Raw genomic sequence first — 16324 nt, 5'->3', positions numbered from 1 at the left:
GGGTTTTAAAGACCCCAATTAAAGGGAAATCTGAAATAAGTAGCCTACCATCTTCCCATTCTGCGTGGAAGACCTGATACAATTAGAGATGCCTTTTATAGTACGGGGGACACACTGTTGATCTTGATTTTGGGTAAAAGACTGAAATACGTTATCCACATATAAATGTTGTAGAGAAATGATTTGTGCCTCTTCTCTATCCTAATTGTGTCTCTCCTTATTCATAGCCCAGTCGGTTTCTCCAGCCTCCTCACCAGGAAGTTGTACCCAGCTGCTGTCCGGTCCAGGAATCCTGTCCCCCAGTACTCCGGTTCAGGGCAAGATGCTTGTTCCTGTGACCACCCCTCATGTGACTGTTCGAACTGGTCCGACAACACAGTTACCACTAGTCACCTCTCCTTTCCCTGTGCAGAACGGTGCCCAACCCACCAATAAGGTGAGCAGCACTCTCAAAGAGGCTCCTGGCGCAGCTCAGCCTTCTGTTAGCAGAAACCTGCACAACTTACCAAGCTAAATCTCTGAGCAGTGCCAAATAGATGTCCTGTATCATGCTGGAAATCAGTGGTGGGCCAAGATTAGACTTGGCGTATGTGGTCTTTTCATACGTGTCTGACACTTCAGAATTCTCTGTACTATGTTAGAGGCAGGCTTAAAATAAAAAGTCACAATAGGGTCCTTTTACACTGGACGACAATGGGGTGTAGAAGCGCCCAACAGCCGTCACAGTGCTAATCACTCCTGTGCTTTCACACTGTGAATGGAGGTGGAGCCGGATGAGTATCACTCTGGTCCGCCTTCCTCCATTCACAGTAAACAGGCTTTTTTTAAAAATAGATGAACGACTACCTGTTTACCAAGGCTAATCGTTATTTTTAAAAAATTGTTATTTTATTCTATTTTTTTATAACTGCGTTTACTGTGCGGAATTTTTATAAGGTGATATTTTAATTACGGACACAGCAATATCTGTAGCACGTCTCTAATAGGGAGCCTGATAAAATACAATTTAATGCAATACCATAGTATTGCATTACACCATTCAAAAAATAAATAAGTAAAATAAAGACTTAATTATTACGAAATTATTAAAAGCCAAACCGCCTTTTTTCCCCCCAGCCATCGCATCAAAATTATACCAAAAAAAATGTAATTTATTTATATCATATAATATTCTGAATGCATACTTTTTTTATTTTTTTTATTTTGATGTGACGACTGGGGGAAAAAAGGGGATTTGGCTTTTAATATTTTACAGATTCATTCTTGGAGTGGTGTAATGCAATACTATGGTATTGCATTATACTGTATTTTAACAGGCCCCCTATTAGAGATGTGCTACAGGCACATTTCAATAGTCAGACAATCATGGCAGCTCTGGGGGCCTCTTGTGACACCCAGACGACTGTGATCAGTGTTAGCTTCGATTGTGGCTGTTGCGGGCGTCTCCCGGCTGTCAAAGATACCCAATACACCCACTGTCTATATACATCCTAAGTGCATGTGGCATTTGCAGTTAGGACGTATATAACTGTATAACTGGGGGTTAACTTACAAGACTATGTGATTAAATTGGCTTGTTCACTTGCTCTCCTTTCTTGTCCTGGCTGACCGCTCTCATTGTCACTTCCTGTTTAGAGAGAGGGGTGCAGTGCGCGCCCCCCAAGGAGCGTTGAGAACTGTAATTCTATGGTGGTGTCCTTGAGCAGAAAGTTCCTGGCAAGGCTCTACCTAGAGATTTCCTGTGTTTTCAGAAATCGGCAGAGCACACAACCTCAAACAAAAGCTTTAATTTTAGTTTTCTTCTAATCCCTTTTACCCCTTATTGAGTCTTTTGTATTTGTATTTCAGATTTCTCAAATTATCGCTTCTTTCATTCTGATTATTTACTTTGATCTGTTTCTTTTTACGGTCTCCTCTCCTTATCTCATTATCCTTTTGCTTTGCAGATTATTCAGATCACTCCAATGCCCGTGGTGCAACCGCCAGCTCCATCCCAGAGTGCCTTAGTGCCCCCAGTTAATTCAACACTCCAGAGTGCTATTCCTGTCACCATGGCAACTGCGACTGTTGTGGCAGCAACTTCTCAACCGCAAAAAGTCATTTTACCTTCTACTCGGTAAACACATGTTCTCTGCGTTTTGTATAGCACCTTGGTCAAGGCCATTTCCCAATTGATGCAGGCAAAGAAGGGACATGGTGGCTAATGGAATCACTAGAATCTATGCTGCGCCCTCCAGAGGGAGTGTCATTGTTTTCTGCATTCTTTATTCTATTCATATACGCTATTTAGACATAAGGGGAAAGATCTTCTAAAGTGGACGGCCCCTTTTAAAGGGGTTTTCTGGAGCTCCAATACTAATGATTGCTAAGGGCAATTACTCGAGCGAGCATTGTCTCCTTAGCGAGTACCTGCCCGCTCGGAAGAAAAGATTCGGGTGCCGGCGGGGAGGAACGGAGGGGAGATCTCTCTCTCCCTCTCTCGGCCCCTGCTCACTACCGCAACTCACCTGTCACCCGCGCAGGCACCCAAATCTTTTCTTCCGAGCGGGCAGGTACTCGCTAAGGACAATGCTTGCTCGAGTAATGGCCCTTAGCGAGTATGCTCACTCATCTCTACTAATGGTCTCCTCCTAGGCTAGGTCATCACTGTCTGCTCGGTGGGTGTTCACCACTAGGGACCCCTGCTGATCAGCTGTTTGAAGAGACTGCGCTCAGGGAAGTGCTATGGCCTCTTCGCAGGCCAATGGCATCATGTTCATTCGTCTGTCGTCTGAGAGAAGCTCGGTCCCATTCAGGTGCATGGGATTGTACTGTTATGCCAGGCATTGTCGCTACAAAATGTATGGCGCTGTGCCTGGTATACTATGAAGAGGCTGCAGTACTCAACCAAGCAATGCGGCCTCCTCAAGCAATTGAACGTGGGGGTCCTGAGTGGTTGATCAATAATTGAGTCTCTGAAAACTGCTTTAACCTCTTAGGCTATGGTCACAGGGGGCGGATTTGCCGCCGAATTTCCTTGCAGAATCTGCCTGCTGCCGCTAATCCTGGGATTAGCCAGCTATTGCAAAATTCTTGTCCACACGGGGCGGCCAATCCGTCGCAGCAAAGCGGGGCGGAACCAGCGTTGCGTCGCGGAATCCAAAGATGCAGCATGTTTTTTTTTTTTTTTGTTTGTTTTTTTTCTTCTTTCCGCTGTGGCCTTGCGACTCTCTATTGGGAGAGAAAGCCGCAGCGGAATGTCAGCGGCCGAACCGCGCTTTTCCAGCAGAATTCGGTGCGGCCAAACTGTGGGCATTCTGCTGGAAAAGGGTTTTTTGTTGTTTTTAAAAACTTTTAATATCTTTTATATTTGGAATAATAAAACTAAATTTTACACTGTCTTTTAGTCCCCATAGGGGACTTGAACTTGCAATTGTTTGATCGCTCCTACAGTATAAGGTTATACCAAATTATTACATTATACTGCAGGTACCATTCAGGGCCCCGAACAACCTGTCAAGGGATTTAAATAATGCTGTCAGAACTAACAATGGCATTTACAGGGTTAACAGCCACGATCAGCGTTAACACTGACTGTGTCTGTTGCCGGCGGGTGTCAGCTCTTAGAAACAACCGCCACCTGTGTTGTGTATAGCAGGGTCAGCTCCCAATCCCCCTCCATACAAAACCTAAATGCACATAGAGGTCTTGTATCGTTAAGGGGTTTAAAACACTAAAAAGGGGTTCTCCAATTTTTGTTCTGAGATTTCGGAATGTAACATTTGGAGGGGCTCAGACACTTAGACCCCCTTGATGTCCCTATTTGTTAATTGGTTTGTTCCCTGGTACAGCAGAGTATAGAAACCCATTGGCTTAAATAAAAGAATACCACTAGTCCTGCTTTGTAACTAAAACTCCTTCTCTCTTGGTCAGGATCGCTTACGTGCCCTCCGCGGCCGGCCCCACACTACCTCTGGTGACTACCAGCTCGCACTCCCAGGTTGCTACACCCGGCACTGCCCCTTGTGTACAGACTACACTTGCAGCTGGCTCCATGGCTCTTGGCTTCACCACCATAAGTCCCAGCGGTCAGACCATCGTACAGCCGCTGCTAGCTGGTAAGATAAAGGTTCATCTTATTCTATAGTGCTAATGCGTGGCACCGACACTGCTCAGGGTCTGCTTGCAGAAACTGCACTACTTCTGTCTTAACTTGTATCTGGTATCACAGTTGAATGTGTTTTTTTGAGCTGTAATACCAGGCGCAGCTCATAGATGAATGTGGCGCTGTTGCTAGAGAAGAAAAATCAGCCTCTCTTTCTAATCTTGGACAGCTCCTTTGGCTTTAGGAGCCAAAGTTTGGGGTGCTGTATACTGTTTCTGCTATCCAGATGATTCTTTATGCAAAATAAGCAGCATTTACAGTACAAGTCTTATATGGAGATTTTAGCAAATCCCACCTACTTGATGAGGAAAAAATCCACAGCGGAATTGACCTAATCTGCAGCATGTCAATATAGGCTGAAGATCATCAGCGATGATTGCAGCTCTTCAAATAAAGGGAAATCCCTGTCAAAATCCACATGTATCATGCAGATGTTGATGCAAATTTTGCTGTGGATCCGCACAGAAATGAGCTGTGGAAATGTTGCTACGTGTGAGTGTAGCTTTAACCCTTTCCAATCCACTGTCTGACCTCTGAAGACATTATGATTTAAGGCTGTACAGCTCCGATGTTGAAAGGCATCCGTCGGGGTTCACTTACTGTATATTGGCAGCCTCTCTGCTGTCGGAGCCTATCCAACGTGTCACCTCATGCAGTACTGGCTTTAGCCAGCATATAGCGCTGTTGTATAACGGCAGAAAAATAGTAAGCCCCCTAGGAAAACCAGGATACAAATTGGATTGGAAATGGTTAAAGGCATATATTGGGGTGCAGGACCCCTGCATGCTGCCTATGATGTCTGAGAATTTTGCTAATGCTAACTGTTTCCTTTTTATACTTCTTTATATGTAATATCCCAGGACAAAGCCAAATTCTTGCCCCCGGTCATGTAGGAGTGTCTCCTGCCTCCACGCCTCCTGTACCCCCGAGCAGCAGTAGCCAGGTCTTAACAGCGATATATCCCTCAGTTGGATCCAGTACACTGGCTGTGCCAGCTACTCCTTCTGCACAAAACCTGGTGTACACTGTGGCAAGCACAGGTGTTGTACCCACTGCACCTAACACCTTACTGCCTAAAGCTGTCACATCTCCACCAATAATCAGCGCACCACCAGCACTATCCACAGGGGGGAGCTCTTCACATGTCACAACAGTCACCGGTAAGTTTGTGTTTTCTATTCATGTTTAATACAAGGTTTGATGCTTTTGCTATTATTCAGTCTAAGGCCTCCCTCACACAGGCACTTCTTACTGCAATTAGCGTGACATTCGGCACTAATCGCAGTATAAAGCTTCCATTGTTTTCAATGGAGCCTAGCAGATATCCATTCAAACGCGGCGCAAATGCTGTCTTATTTTTTTGCGTTTAGCGCACCTCCTCAATGATTAGGTGTGCTAAGCCCCACTGTCGGACGCAGGGAGCAGCGGCCAAAACAAAAGTGAAGTCACAGCAAAGCGCCGCAGTTGAAATTGCGGTGCTTTGCATCACTGCTGTGTGAGGGAGGCCTAAATTGGTGTTTCTCAAATCCCCACCAACAAGTCATGTTTTTACATTTCGTCGGCCTGCACATGGGAAGTCAATGGAAGCCGTCCGACCCGCGGCCCTTCTGCAATGACTGTGTGGAAAGGTTGCGGATGACGTGGGAAAAGCAGGAGTAAATAAAGATTTGTTGAACCCTCTGTGGTGACATGTTTGCATGTACTGTCAGTACTGCTCTATCCATAGGAATTAAGGGCGCGTGGGTTTGTGGGGGATCACAGGGATGAAAGACCTGTGATGATGTCACTGTCGTGATCAGGGGCGGAGCTCAGAGCCCCAGGGACTGATCCCATGATGGTGACATCTTTGCATGTAACTCAAACAGTCACTCACTTATAGACAGGTGGTCGTTAGTATTTCATAGCAACTGAGGCCCAGGGGTTTGCAGGGGATGTAGTCTGTAAGCATATTTGGTATTTAAGCCGCACTTCAGTAGTGGTGAGCGATTCCAGCGACCTGATTGGTTGTTGGGTACACACCCCCTTTGGAGATGTGCATGAGTGCTACTTCACGAGACCAGCGGGGGGGTTAGGGTTAGGGTTTAGGGTTCGGCTTAGTTGCCGACCCTCCTACGGCCCTGCTGCTGCTTATTTAATGGGCCGGCCACTCGTGCACATCTCCAAAGGGGGGGGGGGTGTACCCAACAACCAATCAGGTTGCTGGAATCGCTCAGCGCTACTGAAGTGCGGCTGAAATACCAAATATGCAGTCTGTAATCTGCACACGGATAAAGGACCTGTGATGACATCGCCATCATGTGATCAGGGGGTGGCGCATGTAACCCACTCACTCACAGACAGGTGGTTGTTAGCATTTGATAAGAACTCCCTCACCGGCTCAGTTTAAAAAGAAATACAGCCAAATAAACAAAAAGTAATCCTGACTAAGCAAAAAAGGGAGACAGAACACCCGGCAATTAACGGTTATTAGTCCAAACTCTTATTTTCAAACCAAAGGGGGTACTGTTTTCAGCCGAAAAATGCAGTATGTTTCTCAAATAAGTAATGTTTGATGGCGGTGACCTCCCCTAGTGGGACGGCTGACCCCTTCAACGCCTGCAGCGCACATAGATAAAAAAATTACCAGCATGTATGTTGAAAAAAAATGCGCAGAAGCTACATAAACATTCTGGGACGCCCCATTTGGTGATCAGATATAATGTCTGATACGTGTTGTTAAACTGCAAATCGTGCAGCCAACATACTGAGGTTGACATGAGACACAAGTGATCAAATAAGGAGTATTACAAAGTGGATTTTGAAGCCGATATGCGGATATTACACGTGTGAAGGTACCCGGACTCTTGAGCTCTTGAGTCAGAGGCCGGCGGCTCTCCCCACCTGCAGTATGTTGCCTCAAAGCTCTCTAACTGCTTTTGACATTGGTGCTTCCATCCTTGCTTCCTTTGACCTATTTGAAGGAATATAGTTTGTGTACATGTACAGGGTGTAGTCCAAAAGCCAGATCCAGCGCTATATCTCAGTACTAGTGTCCTATATTGAAATAACAATAGCGTACTTTAACCCCTTGAGTGGCGGGTTTCCTACGACCCTGTCGTGCCCACCAGGGCAGGTTTTTTTAAATGATCTAATCATTTAAATTCAACTAGTTTTGCAGTCGCGTTCCAAGAGCCATAACGTTTTTATTTTTCCATTGACACGGCCATATGAGGGCTTGTTTTTTGCAGGACAAGTTGTACTTTTTGATGGCATCATTTTTGGGTATATATAATGTATTGCATAACTTTTGTAAAAACATTTGTGGGGAGATTGGGGGGAAAAAAGAAATTCTGCCATTTGTTTTTTGGACTTCGTTTTTACGGCGTTCAGCGCGCAGAATAAATAGTGTGATAACGTTATTTTGTGTCGCCATATTCATTTTATTTTTCCATTGTCAGAGCTCTGGAAGGCCTTGTTTTTTGCTGGATGAACTCCAGTCTTCATTTATCTAATTTTTTGGAACATGTAAAATTTTGATCACTTTTTATTCCATTTTTTCTAGTGACAAGATTAACAAAATCTGTAATTCTGGCATGTTCTTTATTTTTATCTTTCACTGCATTCTCTGAGCAGTATAAATAATGTATTAAAGTAATTCTACTGGCCAGTACGATTATGCCAATACCAAATTGTAATAGTTAAAAAAAAAAGTAATTAATAAAAGTTTAAATCTAACTCATTAAAGAAAAATACATATTTGGTATCGCCGCATCCGTAAAAGTCCGATCTATCAAAGTAGTGCATTATTTACCCCGCACGGTGAACATAGTCCGAAAAAAAACCCCTCCACAAATGCACTTTTCAGTCACCCTGCTTCCCAGAAAAAAAATGCAATAAAAAGCGATCAAAAAGTCATATATATTCCATATTGGTACTAATGTAAACTACAGGACATCTCGCAAAAAATGAGAAAGTTATTTTGCGCAGAAGATGCAGCAGAAAATAATTTAAAAAAATTAAGTGTCTTTGAAAAAAATACAAGTACTACAGCAAAAAAAAAAACAACTCTACAAGTTGTTATCGTAGTAATCGCACTGACCAATAGATTAAAGTTATCAGGTCGCTTTTGTTGCAGTTTGTGCGCCGTAGAAACAAAACGTACGGAAAGATGGTGGAATGTCATTTTTTTTTTCATTTTACTTCACTTTGAATTTTGTAAAGGTTTTTCAGTACCTTATATGGTACATTAAATAGCACCATTTGAAAAATACAACTCGTCCCGCAAAAAACAAGCCCTCATACAGCGACGTCGATGATTAAATAAAGGAGTTATGATTTTTTAAACTGGGGGAGGAAAATAAGAAATGGGGGAAAAAAGGGTCCGTGTCATTAAGGGGTTAAATAATGTACTAACTTCCTTCTCTGGGTCATTATGATGCAGGGATACCACATGTGTCATTGTATTTTTATTTTTTTACTTTTGTCCCTTTAGGGGACTTCCACAGAGACCCATCAGCACCCCCTGATCACATTCAGGGGGTCCGATGTTGACAGCCCTTTACATGCTGCAGTCACATAGCATGTAAAGGGTTGACACAGCAGAGATCGGAGGTTTTTTCTGATCTCTGCAGTAAGAGCTGGTGCCTGGCTATCCTCTGACAGCCAAGCACCAGCTCTCCCTGCCACAGAGAACATCAGCTTGTTTCTGACAAGCCAATGGTCTCTATGGCAACCTGTAAACAAAGCAGGAGTTTTGAATTCAGAAGCGGGAGATTGCTGGCAGATCGGCAATATCTCCCACCTTCTGTTTTTCAAAGTCTGTGGGTCTGTGCAGGCAGAGCACACTGCCACAGCTTATAGCATTGTGCTCTGCAGCTCCCATAGTGATACATAGCCCGGAAATCTTCCGGGCTATATCACTATCGGCAGTGGAGCTCCTCCCAGAAAATTTCCGGGCGTCCCACTCAAGGGGTTAATAGGAAGGCATGAATGTGCTACACGATGGTATGGTGCATGGGTTCCTGGTGGGCACCGGAACATGGATTCAATTTTGTATTGTGGCCCCTGTAAGAGAGTAAAAGCCAACTACACAGTTGACGAGTAGCATGTTAGAAGCAGAAATCCTCTTTCCTTAAGTGCTTTGGGACTGCTGCTGTAACTGAAGCGAGGCAATGTAAGTTCTTGTAGTACGGCCTATGCAAAAGCATACTTAAAGGGGTTGTCCCGCGAAACAAAGTGGGGGTAAGCACTTCTGTATGGCCATATTAATGCACTTTGTAATGTACATCGTGCATTAATTATGAGCCATACAGAAGTTATTCACTTACCTGTTCCGTTGCTAGCGTCCTCGTCTCCATGGTGCCGTCTAATCTTCAGCGTCTAATCGCCCGAATAGACGCGCTTGCGCAGTCCGGTCTTCTCCTTTGCTGAATGGGGCCGCTCGTGCTGGAGAGCGGCTCCTCGTAGCTCCGCCCCGTCACGTGTGCCGATTCCAGCCAATCAGGAGGCTGGAATCGGCAATGGACCGCACAGAAGCCCTGCGGTCCACCGAGGGTGAAGATCCCGGCGGCCGTCTTCACAAGGTAAGATGAAGACGCCGGAGCGCGGGGATTCGGGTAAGTACTATCTGTTTTTTTTTTTTTTTTTTTTATCCCTGCATCGGGTTTGTCTCGCGCCGAACGGGGGGGCTATTGAAAAAAAAACAAAAAACCGTTTCGGCGCCGGACAACCCCTTTAAAGGAGGCTCCTGCAGACAATGGTGGAAGACTTCCTGGATGATCTGCCCTCATCGTAGCAGCAGGAGGTCACTTTGAGTACACCTTTGCATAGGCTGTACTACAGAACTTATATATATATTTTTTACTGCAGTCATAGCAGCAGTCTCACGGCAATTAGAGGGACAAGGTAAGTGGGTTTCTGCTTCTAACATGCTACTCGGCAACTTTGATATTGGGTTTTACTCTCTCTTACAGGGGCCACAACACAAAACTGACATCCATGTTCCGGGGCTCCCAGGGGCTCGTGGTCATACCATTGTGTAGTGCATCCATGCCTTCCTATTCATGTATGCTATTCTTTCATTGTAGAACGCAAGTACTTGGATAAACTGCTGCATTAGTCTGTTTGCTAGCACCCTGTATGAATTCTGATTCCTAAACTCCATTTGTGTTCCTTTTTTGTAGCCTCCTCTGTAACCTTCAGTCTAGTGGCTTCCAAACCTCAGCGAAATCTCCCCAAACCTCCCCAGAAAGTAAAGGCCACCATCGCCAATATTCCAGTGGGATCCTATGAGGCCACTTCCCCTTCACCATGTGTGCGCTCTACTTCCCGCCCCACACCATTGCCACCACGAGAAGAGATACCTGAACCAAAGTAAGAAAATTGTAAATAATTGAAATAACTTTTCAAAGACCTTTTGCTTTTATCATGGCCAGTGTGATAAGTAGCAAAACTGCAATTTGTTTCCCCAAAATGTTTTTGTCCTGAAAAAGCCCACTGAAGTGTTGGCTACTAAGAGCCTTCTTCCTCCTAACTTGCTGTTCACCATTCTCAAATGATTGACGGGAGAAACAAGGACGTTAGAACGGGTGGGGGAGGAGGATGAGCCATTGAAATGTATAAAGAGCTGTTCAGCTGCCCCTCGGGTCGCATCACGGGTGGGCAGTGGAACAGTAGCACTGAAGGAGGCCTCTAGCAATGGAGGCCCTGGACTATTGTCTGCTTTGCACCACCTCCTCCCTCCAAATGCCAGCCCTGCCTGCAAGCTAATACCAAGTCACTTTTTACTGTGTTCTAGCCAGAGAAATCGCATCTCCACTGCTCACTCTTGCTTTATACTATATGATCATTTAATGTCTGTCTGTTACAGACAATTGAAGACCAAAATCTGCATTTCTCTGTACAGTATATAGAACGCAGTAGCAGGCACCTCTCGCCAGTCCTGAGAGGATAGATGTGCACCCTGCAGAGCAGAAAATGGGGGGAAAATACAGAATACGTGTCCTATAATGGCCAGAAGTAGTGTTGTTACTCATGTACACATGGCAGCTTATTCTGACTAGTTAGGTACAGCTTAAAGTAACTAAATTCTGTATTTAAAGCTGGGGGAAATTATACACTTCATCCACCTAGGACTCGGTATTTGTAGTTTTAGGTCATATGAACACATTGGAAGGGTTGTCTAGTTTATGCCATATGGATGTAATAAGGGTACCCATCTATTAGCTGCAATGACAGACATGCTATAAGGAATGTCTATGTCTTAGGTACACATCAGAGGCTCGAGGGACCTCCAGTGTTCGAGAAGCTACAACAGAAAATACACCAGCCTCATTGAGCACCTTTCCAGCCGCACCGCCTCGAGATCTGGCTCCGGGGAAGCCACGGTTGCCCACTCCAGAGGAGCGATCATCACGAGACACATGGACAAAAAGTGTATCAGAGGAAAAGTCTGCCGGGTCCCCTTTGCAGAGCGGAGCTTCTGGGATACCTGATGTGAAAAGAGAACCTCCACCATCACCTACTGTCAAGAAGGAGTCGGCAGTAAGTTGTAATATCCATTGTCCTCATGCTGAATGAAAAATCTGCACGTCTTTTATAGTAACACATCCATCCAGTTCAGCATATTATTCTGAAAGAGAAAGGCAACACTCCCCCCTCCCCCTCCGATGAGGTAGGAGACAATTTCCCTCACTTTGGGGAAAAATTGCTTCCAGTCTCCAAATCAGAATAAATATCTGGATCATTAAAGCAATCTCCCTAATCTAGTGATTACATCCTATAATATTTTTACACTCAAGAAAGGTTTTTTTAGGCCCCTCTTAAACCTTTTGAGTGAGTTCACCATCACCACGTCCTCAGGCAGCAAGTTTCATAGTCTCACTGCTCTTACAGTAAAGAACCCCCTTCTATGTTGGTGTAGAAACCTTCTTTCCTCTAGACGTAGAGGATGCCCCCTTGTTACAGTCACAATCCTGGGTATAAACAGATAATGGGAGAGATCTCTGTATTGTCCCCTGATATATTTATACATAGTTATTAGGTCGCCCTACAGACGTCTTTTTTTCCTAAACTAAATCAGCCCAATTTTGATAACCTCTCTGGGTATTGTAGAACGCCCATTTCATTTATTACTTTTGTTGCCCGCCTTTGAGTGGTATGGAAACGGCATAGCACAGTGAGCCGCACTATTTCTGGAGCTAGCAAGTTACAGAAATGTAGCCCACTGTGCTGTTTTTTTACCTTTGCATTCAGTAAGGCCAGAACTAGATGTAGCTATGGGTTCCACCTCTGGGACCGGCACTTATCAGATTCTCATGGCATATCCAGTTGGCTATGCCATGGAAATCTCAGATGGGAATAAGTTTGCTGCCAACTAAAATGTTCTTTTTTCCATGTCGGTTTTACACAATGTTTTCTCACTTAGCATGTGATGTGACATCCATTTCCCTCTCACATGCATTAACTTATATTTATCAGTATGATACCTCATTTACAAAGGGATCTGTGTAGGTTGATGGCTTGGGCAGAAAAGTGGCAAAAGTATAATGTCCTCTGTTGTGACAACAATGCAGTTTAGTCTCATTCTAGTGTAAATCCAAATGCCAGCTCACCGCAGGATAGGTGCAGGCACACCCCACAGCGATAAAAAACAAAAACCTCCGGCACTTCTGTGGATACCAGAATAAAAGCAGGGTTTTATTTTTTTGCACTACGTGTTTTGAATAGCGTGAATAAGAACTCTGTTTGAAACATGTAAGCGCAAAAAAACCTTTTTTTTTGGAAGATGTCAAAATAAAATGCTGCTTTTATCCTGATATCCACGGAAGTGCCGGAGGTTTTAGTCTCACTGTAGTGATGCAATTCTGTGGTTTCTCACACATACGTACAATGCATTGTATTATATACCACCCCTGGAGGCAGCCATGTACAGAAATTATTTTAGCAAATGCACTGCTACTAGCATGCAAGAGCCCCCTTCCCCAGAGTGGTTAGAGCAGAGATTACCCTTCCCTCAGTAGTACTTGTCTCTCTCATGCTCCTGCATTCTGCCCTCTGCTTGCTAGAAGCTACACATGCGTCATATTCCTAGCTGCGGCATGTAGTTTCCGGTTCCTTCATCTGTCCCTACTAACATCGATCATTGCCGTAGTAGTGTTAGGCGTTTGCACCCGGCAGGAGTGGCCTGTGACTGCTTCCTCTGCTATAGATAGAGCTGGATGCCATCCTTGGTAGCCCATCTTATAAAGCTACAGGGCATGACTGGTTTCCCGAGGAAATGTTGTAGTTACAGTGGCAATCTGTTGACTGGGTGTTGTCAAGTTTTCTATATTTGACAGTGTGTGTTCTATTTTAACCCCGTGTTGCACTGACAAGAATTTAAGACTTGGTGTAATGTCTTCTATTTTCTTGGATTACAGCTTCTTCCAGAATGGAAAGCCATGATACCGGAGAGCCGCCCAGATACAGCTCCTGCTCCCCCTGCCCCTCTTCCACCCTCTTCCCCGGTGGCATCAGCTGCCTCGACAAGTGTTAGTGGGTCTCCAGGAGAGGCTGGGAGGTCTGCCGGACCTCCCTCTGAGGTTCCTGACAGAAAAGACGGACCTGTGAAAAAGCCCAAGTTGCGTCCTCCACCCTTGAAGAAGACCTTTGATTCTGTTGACAAGTGAGTTTTTGCTGTTGTATGTTCTGTTATCGGTATATTGTATGAATATGGACTTAGTACGTCCATAGCTCTTACTTTAGGGTGAGCAAACGCATATCCTAAGCTACTCATATCTCTTGCTCTACCACCAGCAGGGTCCTGTCTGAGGTGGACTTTGAAGAACGTTTTGCAGAGCTTCCAGAGTTCAAACCAGAGGAGGTGCTGCCATCACCAACACTTCAGTCCCTGGCCACTTCTCCCCGAGCCATCCTGGGCTCGTATCGCAAGAAACGTAAGAATTCTACTGGTATGTGCCTGGTGTAAGAGGAGTATTACTAACGGAACCTCCTCTACTCTCGGTGATAACCTTGAACAGCTTTGTTCTGCTTTTTTATAGATTTGGACTCCTCTACAGAGGATCCCATTTCTCCCAAGAGGAAGATGCGTAGACGTTCTAGCTGCAGCTCAGAACCAAACACCCCCAAAAGTGCCAAATGTGAAGGTGACATTTTCACATTTGATCGAACAGGTACGGTCTCTCACAAACTCCATCTCTCATGTTTAGCATGTTGTGCATTGATAGAATGGTTAATTAGAAGCAAATTGTACCAATTCTATTTTGTGTCTCTAGTTCTGCAATTCTGTTTGCCCAGTTGGTGATTGATCTTCTGCTTTGTCTCCTTATAGGGAATGAGGCAGATGACATGTTGGCTGAATTGGAGTACGATAAAGTCCCCTACTCATCTCTACGCCGAACCCTCGATCAACGGCGAGCCCTGGTCATGCAGCTCTTTCAAGAGCATGGATTCTTTCCATCTTGTAAGTATTTCCACAGATGAGAACAGACTGGGAATATGATGCCAGGAATAACTAGTGCAAAAGGATGTTACCCACAGCAACGCATTAGATCCTTTTTATGATAAATGAGTGCTAGTTACTATTGGCAGCATCTGCAGTCCGCCTGTACACTACTGGGTCGGATTCTGCATGCGGGATCCCGCAGTGGAATCTGACCCTGTGCCTGCCGGTGACTCCCTGTACCTGTCAAGTTTATTCTTATTCTGTAATGTAGATGTGCCGGGCGTGGCAATACAGATTATGTCGCTAGGCAATGACGTGGATCCGTGACTTTTCCGCAATGATGATTGCAGAAGGGCTGCATGGGTCAGACGTTTGACTTGCGCTCGTGGACAGGAAAAAGCGCTTTTCTGTAGCATGCTATGGGCAGTATTTGCTGCGGAATCCGGAGGTGGACGCCCGCTCCGGATTCTGCAATGCAAATCCACCCGTTTGCAGGGGGCCTTAGTCTTGGGCAAAACAGATGCATAGGAGCTGATTTACTATTCAAAATACAACACATTTGCTATATGTTTTTAGACCCTTTTGGACACCATTTTCTGACCTGACCAGTGCAATTTTTGGTGGTATATGCTTAGACCGAGTTACAATCTCAAGTAAAAAAAAAAAAAAGTAAAGGCAAGCTTAATTTAAATTTTTTTAGAATATATTATGTTTCAAAAAAGCAAAAAGCCTCTCTTCCCATTTTTCACACAAAAAAACTTAATTGGTATTACCATGTCCCTAAGGCCTAATGCCCACGGACAGATTTCTGACGCGTTTTACGTGGCGGAAATCTGTGGCGTTATTCCGCAGCTATTAGGTTCTATTGAACCTTAATAGCTTTTTCCCTTGCAATGCTCACGCTGCGGAATTCTACTGCGATTTCCGCAGCGTGAAAGAAATTGCGGCATGTTCCAATTGATTAACAAGTCATATGTACCCCTCCCTAGATACCAATAAAATCCACAGCTTATCCTGCTGCGAGAAGCAAGCCCTCACACAACCTCATCACTGCTTAAAAAAATTAATAGACCACTTTCTGCATATGTTCACATGGGCTGTAAATACTGCGGATTATCTACTGCAAAATGTAGCTGTGTAAAACCCGCAGCCTTATAGATGGGATCTTAGAAGTGTCATCCACACTCTATGTACGAAATCCAGAGTGTAAATGGACTCGTGCTGCAGAATTTCAACACAGATTTCACTCCTGCAAGTAAAGAGCTGAAATCCACAACAAACCTGCACAATTTGGTGTAGTTTCATTGCATATTGCTGTGGATTTTCTGCTGCACCAAAAATACTACATAAATTGGGCACTTAAATTGCCGCATGAGTAGATCATTTTTACCACATTGTGAACACATTAAATATGAAATCCAAATAGTTTTTCAGATCATCATATGGTGCCTTTAAAAAATATATATTTTTCTTGCTTAAAACAAAGAAAAAACCCCTTCCTAAAGATGGGAAAGTTATGGCTCTTGGAAAGTGAGGATGGAAAAGAAAAAAAAGGCATCAGAAGGAAGGCGTTGCTTTTGTTTCCTTTTGATTGCATTTTGCCTTCTATTATAATTTAAATCCGAGAACTATGTAAAGAAATCTTGTGTCCCAGGAGCTCAGCTATTCCCTCCTCCTCGCTGTCCTTGTCTGACTGTAAGGTAACGGAGTGCAAACTGCGCTCTTTTTCCTTTAAGAAAACGCAAACCTAACAGAAT

At 44.4% G+C, this 16324-nt stretch overlaps 1 protein-coding gene across 6 annotated transcripts in view; it reads left to right on the top strand.

The window, feature by feature from the left end:
* Window positions 1–16324, top strand: part of CIC (capicua transcriptional repressor) — a 107395-nt gene that overhangs the window by 87875 nt on the left and 3196 nt on the right. For 4 of the 6 annotated variants that reach the window (XM_066607131.1, XM_066607136.1, XM_066607132.1 and 1 more), the window contains exons 12-21: window positions 228–436; window positions 1947–2116; window positions 3913–4097; window positions 5005–5304; window positions 10306–10495; window positions 11389–11665; window positions 13543–13787; window positions 13919–14073; window positions 14164–14295; window positions 14454–14585. In XM_066607131.1, the coding sequence (XP_066463228.1) occupies window positions 228–436; window positions 1947–2116; window positions 3913–4097; window positions 5005–5304; window positions 10306–10495; window positions 11389–11665; window positions 13543–13787; window positions 13919–14073; window positions 14164–14295; window positions 14454–14585 (1995 nt within the window). The remainder of the gene's footprint in view (window positions 1–227; window positions 437–1946; window positions 2117–3912; window positions 4098–5004; window positions 5305–10305; window positions 10496–11388; window positions 11666–13542; window positions 13788–13918; window positions 14074–14163; window positions 14296–14453; window positions 14586–16324) is intronic. The other 2 variants (XM_066607134.1, XM_066607135.1) reach the window with 2 other exon arrangements.

This window comes from Eleutherodactylus coqui, chromosome 6 (genome assembly GCF_035609145.1).
Source record: "Eleutherodactylus coqui strain aEleCoq1 chromosome 6, aEleCoq1.hap1, whole genome shotgun sequence".
NCBI classification, from domain to species: domain Eukaryota; kingdom Metazoa; phylum Chordata; class Amphibia; order Anura; family Eleutherodactylidae; genus Eleutherodactylus; species Eleutherodactylus coqui.
This window is presented reverse-complemented; position numbering and strand designations above follow the sequence as displayed.